This window comes from Asparagus officinalis, chromosome 6 (assembly GCF_001876935.1).
Source record: "Asparagus officinalis chromosome 6, Aspof.V1, whole genome shotgun sequence".
Lineage (NCBI taxonomy): Eukaryota > Viridiplantae > Streptophyta > Magnoliopsida > Asparagales > Asparagaceae > Asparagus > Asparagus officinalis.
In genome coordinates, this window is record NC_033799.1 from 29,206,001 (window position 1) to 29,212,978 (window position 6,978).

At 36.9% G+C, this 6,978-nt stretch overlaps 1 protein-coding gene across 1 annotated transcript; it reads right to left on the reverse strand.

The window, feature by feature from the left end:
- Positions 5,063-6,353, reverse strand: LOC109845391 (putative F-box protein At1g50870). Its single transcript, XM_020414646.1, has one exon. It carries the CDS (start codon positions 6,267-6,269, stop codon positions 5,148-5,150), a length of 1,122 nt encoding a protein of 373 aa, XP_020270235.1. The 5' UTR covers positions 6,270-6,353; the 3' UTR covers positions 5,063-5,147.

Sequence of the window (6,978 nt, forward strand, 5' to 3'; positions counted from 1 at the left end):
TTTTAAATTTTAAAAATATTACATTGTAAAATATTATAATATTTTATAAAGTACATTATATCCTATGATACTATATTATAATATATTAAATTAAATAATATATTATTAAAGTATTATATTATATATATTATTCATATATTATATTAATTATTATATAATGTAGCATACTAATATAATGTTAATTAGTAATTATTGTATAACATATTATATTTTGTAATGCATTATATTAAATATTATATTATTAAAATATTATATTAAATATATTGATATTATATTATATTAATTATTATATATAGTATAGCATGCTAATATAATATAATACAATATAATATAATAATTAATAATAGTAATTTGTAAGTATAGTATAATATATTATATTTTAATATAAAGTAAAATAATATTTATATTATAATAATATACTAAATAATACACTAAACCAATTAGATAAGTTAATTTAGAAGTAATTAATAGATAAAATTATATTTCAATAAGGTGCCACGTCATCAATTATCCCACATGAATTGTCAAATCAAATACTAAAATTATCCCAATATCCCACTTTATCCCACTTTACCCCACTCAAAATATCCCAAAGGGGTAAAATTGTTCCATTGGAACACTTTTCCTACTTGGCCCCAATTTGTCCCAACCAATAACCCCCCAATTTGTCAAATCAAATGCTAAACAAATATTTTAACTAAATTAATTTAGAAGTTAATTTAGTTGTGTTTCCTTTTTGCTTCTGCTGAGTCGACTCGTCAGTATACGAGTCGACCCATAAGTCATGAGTCGACCCATGACTGTCATGAGTCGACTCATGAAGCCCTTTCCTGCTATTATTTGTGTTCTGCTGAGTTGACTCATATTTGAGCACGAGTCGACTCATCGCAGTATTTTCTTTCTGTTTCGTTCGTGCTTCTGTTTAAATCATCTGCTTACCACGTTTGGACTTGAGGAGTGCCTAGTTTATTGAGTATTTATTTGCAGTGAATGTGATTTCACCTACACATGTGAGATGACCTTTCGAACACAAGTTTAAGCTAGTACAGTAGGGTATGTACGGGAATAAGACATGCATACTTTCTTATACGCAGTCCTTGTGTTGGACTATAAACCATTAAAGTTAGGGGTTGCAGAATGTCGTTCTTGGAGACAACTGATCTCTCAAGGCGAACGGGCTCAGAAGATTATTGTCAGGATCAAAGCTGAAGAACAAAGTAAGCAGGATCAGCCTGAGCAATCGGACCAAGCCCAATCTTCTCCTGAACAATCGGACCAAGCTCATTCTTCCCAGTCAGAACCAGAAGATACTACGACCACTGAAGCTAATCCTCTTCGGTAGGATGACGGGTCTCCAATAACTATCACGTTAACAACTACCTCTGATAGTCAAGCTCGTTAGATTGTGGCCCACTAGGCGACGTGCCATGTCTACCCCTTTTCCCCATGCACTTATTCAAGACTGGGGGTTGATTTATTTGTAGTTCATTGGATTATGAGTAATAAATTTTCTGAGTTGTTATGTTTAATAAAATACCTCTGTCAACCACAGAATCTACCAAAACTATCACGTCCATCAACTTGTCAATCCGCTTCAATAGGATGACAGGTCCACTAAAACTATCACTCGCTCGACGTACCTATGCTCGTGTTGTATTTCCCTAAGTACTAAAACCCATTAATGTTTGTGTAAATGATTTATATTATTATGTATTAACTGTATTTTCATGTACAACGAGCCCTATCCCTTGGGGTTGGTTGTGATGTTGCTCGCTAGCGCTTTGACGCTCGTTGTCCCTCCCCCTTTCAGGTAACGAGCCAGGAGCCCGGAGAGTCGCAGGTTGACGGCGATACACTTTAGCGTCAGCCATCTATTTAGTTATATTTTCTTTTGAGCTCCACTGTAGACTTCTGTTTAGATATTTGAGAGTTTTATTCTAGAAGTTGTAAAGGCTGTGTGCCTTATTTTCTCTTGTCAGACATTTTGTATTTGAGACTTGTTGAGAACTCCAGTTTATTTATTTCAGACATTTATTTGTATTCCAATATATTAGATGGTGAAATATTAATTTGATCTCTATCATTTCATCAGTTGATTCTTGTGTAACCTTTTACTTGCTTTGTACTACACCTGTTGTTGATTCCACTAGAGAGATAGAAATTGTGATGGTGAAACATGTTATTGCACGGTGTGGTACATGGCAGGTTTGACATTTCTTGTTTTACCTCGGACTGCAGCCTTGTGTGAACCCAGGGGCGTCACAGGGCTCTCAATTCTTTCATTCAGTTATGAAATCAAAGAGGCACCAGAATAGAATTTTGTCTATATATACACTGCAGATGGCTCTAGAATTACAGAATTTCCTGTAATTACATCAGAGCTCATTGAATGCTATAAGAAGTTACTGGGATATGCTAAGGCCAACTCAACTACTGATCCTTGTGTAATCTCTAATGGTCCTATTTTAACCTCTGCTCAGCACATGAACTGAGTTCTCCTATTTCGAGGGAAGAGATTAAGCAAGCATTATTTTTAATGCCTGATAGCAAGGCTCCTGGGCCTGATGGTTTTAATGCTTACTTCTTTAAAGCTGCATGGAGTATCATCAGTGAGGATCTTTTTCTAGCAGTTGAGGAATTCTTTCACTCAGGTATTCTTTTGGGTTCCCTTAATACTACTTCTATTACTCTTGTGCCCAAGGTCCTTAACCCTACCTCAGCTGCTGATTATCGACCTATTTCCTATTGTAATGTCATCTATAAAATCATCTCAAAAGTTATTGCTAGTAGGGTGGAAAAAATTATAGGCTATTTAGTTAATGATGCTCAGTGTGCTTTTGTAAAAGGGAGGCTTATATCCAGCAATTTCTTGCTTGCTCATGATCTTATTAAACACATGGAAGGAAAAACAACTCCCCAAGAGCTATTTTGAATGTTGATCTGAGGAAGGCCTTTGATACTATTAGTTGGGATTTCATAAGGAGCATGTTGATTGGATTGGGCTTTCCTAATAATATTATTTGCTGGATCATGGAATGTATCTCTACCCCAAAATTTTCTCTTGCACTTAATGGGGGACTGCATGGCTATTTTTATGGTGCTAGAGGCTTAAGACAAGGGGATCCCCTCTCCCCTATCTTTTTGTCATTGGGATGGAATTCCTATCTAGAAAGCTTAGTTCTCTAAAGGATGATTCCTCTTTCAAAATTCACCCTAAATGTTCTAGACTGAAGATTAGTCGCCTGATTTTTGTCGATGACTTGCTACTGTTATGCAAAGCTGACATGAACTCTATTGAGAAAATTTTAGTATGTCTTCAAGAGTTTGGTCAAGTTTCAGGTTTGGAAGTTAATTCAAGCAAGTGTTCTGTTTACCTGAGTGGAGTTAATAACAGCCTCAAAGCTCAGATATGCAACTTTCTAAAGTTCCCTAAGGGAGTACTACCTATGAAATATCTAGGGCTTCCACTTAATGCAAAAAGGCTCTCTTATATAGATTGCTCTAGCCTTATTGGAAAAATCAGCAATCAATTTCAATCCTGGCAACAAAAAAGATGTTTGTCTTATGCTGGCAGACTTGAATTGATTAAATTTGTTATTCTGGGCATTCAAACATATCGGATTAGCAATTACATTTTGCCAATAAAAGTTTTGGAGAAAATTGACAGATTGTGTTCTGAATTTCTATGGGGTCATAAATTTCACTTGGTGAATTGGGAATCTGTTTGTCAAGGGAAGAAGCAAGGGGGTCTGGGGATTTTTTCAGCAAAGTTCTGGAACTATGTTGCTGCTACAAAGCTCCTATGGATGGTTCATCTTAAAAAGGATCTACTATGGATCAAGTGGATACATGTGAACTATTTACAGAATCAAAATGTCTGGGCTGTTCAACCCAAGTCAAAAGATTCATGGATGTGGAGACAACTCCTTAAGGTGAGAGATATGTTGCTGCACAAGTTTGGAAGTGCTGATAATATAAAGAATGCTATAGCTGAATGCTACACTGATGGCAATCTTCAATTATCTGCGGTGTATAGGACTCTTGTCCAGCCTGCCAACGTAGCTTCCTGGGCACAAACTGCTATATCCTAAACATTCTTTTATATTGTGGCTAGCTTGTCATTCAAGACTTCTCACCAAGGATAGATAGTGTCGAATGGGTATTCTGAGCACAAATTAGTCTCATTGTGTCCAGTGTAATGGTCACCAATTGGAGACTAGGAACCATGTTTTCTTTGAGCATCAATACTCAGCTAAAGTCTGGAACTTGGTGATGGACTGACTGAGATATAGGTGGAGGACCTGTGTTTGGAGTCTGATTTTGAACTGGTACTCCTCTAATTTGAAAGGCAAGGGCTCTATGGTGAAATTGAAGAGGATGTGTCTCTCCACTACAGTTTATATGATTTGGAAGGAGAGGAACCTTAGAATCTTTCAAGCAAAAGAAAGGCAACCTGCTCAGACTTTTACAGATATCAAACTTTTAGTTTTTTCAAAAGTTCAAAATGAAAGTATATATGTGCATATAAAAGAGTTACTTGAAAAATTGTAAATTTTCTTTTGGTTTCCAGGCTTTCTGGTTCCTTGCTGTTCTACACATTGTTTCAAAATTGGGAAATGAATAAAATTTTAGTTCATTGACCAAAAAAAAGTATTGACATTTTATGAGTGTGTTTTTACAAATTTTAAATGTTAAGGGTTGAATGATAAATGTGTTAAAGTTAAACTGATCGATAGGTTGACTACCCGTTTATGATCCGATTAATAAATATACTCTTTGGGTCAACCCGATGATGATCCGACCCATATGAAATGACTCTTACCCATTTATAACAGGTCGGGTCGGGCTAGGTGAGAGGATCAGGTCATAAATTGCTACCCTTACACCTAACCCAACAAAATTATTATCCACGTGATCACAAGCGCATACATGTGAAAGAAAATCTTCATATAAGTACATAGATGAGACAATGCGAAATCAATAACAAGCTCTTCTAACTAGGCAAAAGAAATTCAAGGCTAAAGAACGTATGCAATTCAAGGCTAAAGAACGCACATGCGGTTCAAAATGAATAGAGATCAAACGAGATCATGGAAAAGTCTAAAAATCTTAGTACATCCCTCGCTACTATAACGCGGCGCCCCTAGTTAGGCCACTGTCTCGCTATCTATCAAGGACATGAAACTTTCGACATAGAAGCTTTCGAAAAACAATTCTCCTAGCTTCTTACAGGGTACAAACTCTTGAAATTTTTTTGCCTTTGGGTCATAGTACCACAACTCGTTTCCACGAGGACTTAAGTTCCTTAAAAGAATTCTCCCATCTTCGTCTACGGCAAGAGGAAAAACCGACATTATCACATGTCGAACGCTACTCAGCGAGGAAATGTCAATGTGGCACTCTCTCACCCACGAGCTCTTGTTTCTGTCTGATAGAAACCACACGTCCATTCGGTGTAAGGCACTCAAACCAAAGTCGACCAAACATAGGCACTCTTCTACAACCTTCCTCACGAAGCATATGTGTACGATATTATCAGGATGGATTTGACATGGAGTCTGAAGCTCAGACCACTTTTCTTTCTCAAGATCAAAGCAACATACTCTGGGAATAAAAGGCTGGAGCCCGAGATAATGTGGTAGCATGTAAATGACTCCATCGACACAAGCTGCATGGGCGACGATTTTATATGGAGGGTTCGCTACTGTTCCCCAACGACTGTTTTTGGCGCCCACTGTGAAGACCTCACAGTGACGGTCCATACCATGTTCAGCACTGTCTCTGTCGGGGCTAATTATGCGAAGAAGTTTGTGCTTTTTTATGGAAGAGATGTACCCCAGCCCAACATGATGCTGATGGAAGGATGATTTGTATACTGGAGATTCTACGGGCAGACAGACTAGTTGTTCAATTGAGGGATTGCAAAGGTAGATTCTGCTAGAGTCATACACGCAGACGAGATCGAGATAAGTAGGCAACGTGACAAGGCGATTATTAGGTTGAGGATTCATGGACACGAATTCTTTTGCATCGCCGTGCGTGGAGAACCAGCGGAGGCCTCCGCCGGGATGACAGCGGCGGGAAAGTAGGACGAGAGGGTTTTGCTTGGATCGACGATGATGGGATTCGATGAAGATGGGGTCGGAGATCAGAGCTTGCCATGATTTGCAGACGCAGCGGAATCTGGCGAGAGTCTTGACATGAAGCTTCAAAAGGATATCATATATGATTTCAGAGGGGAGAACTATATTCGTGTCACTTGCTGTCATAATCAACAAAATTCCAATACGGCAAGAGAAACCAAGCAGCAAGGACAATTAAAAGGCTACCTTAGAAATCTATGAACTTTTAAATCAACGAAGAAACTAAAAAAAAGAGGAGTTTTATTGACCAAAGGTTACCTAATAATTTTGAGGATATATGAATATGTCTCTTCTTAAATAGAAAATTAAACTAGGCTCCTAATAAGATAAGAATTACAAAGAAATAGAAAGTATGAAATCTTATCCCAACAAAACTCACCAAAATATAGGAAACAAATCAATCCAACATCAATCAAAATTAAGTTTGTCTCCTAATCTAAATCGACTCCAACTTTATCATTAAAAATAAACTAAATGCTGATTATATTTAAAATTTTGCCAAAAAATCAATCATTTTGATGTGATTTCAGGAGTTTGTCAATTTAAATTACTTCATCTCATAGGGATAGACAATTTTCATATATAGTATATTAGAATTCACCTTTCAAACAAGGAGATAATATGATGTTTATTTTTTTGGCACGCAAGTAAATAATTCATCCACATCAACATTTGACTCACGAAGGTCAAACTTCTCCATGGATTTGCTTGTTATATGCCCTACATCAACTAGGTATCGTGTTCGTATTTCTGGTTGCCACGGACGAACATGCTCAATGTTGCAACTAAAATCAAGCAGAGCAAGCGACCATGACTATTTTATTTATTTATTTTG

Excerpts from the sequence above, each read along its gene's own strand:
- LOC109845391 (XM_020414646.1), bottom strand. The coding sequence starts at position 6,269 with ATGACAGCAAGTGACACGAATATAGTTCTCCCCTCTGAAATCATATAT.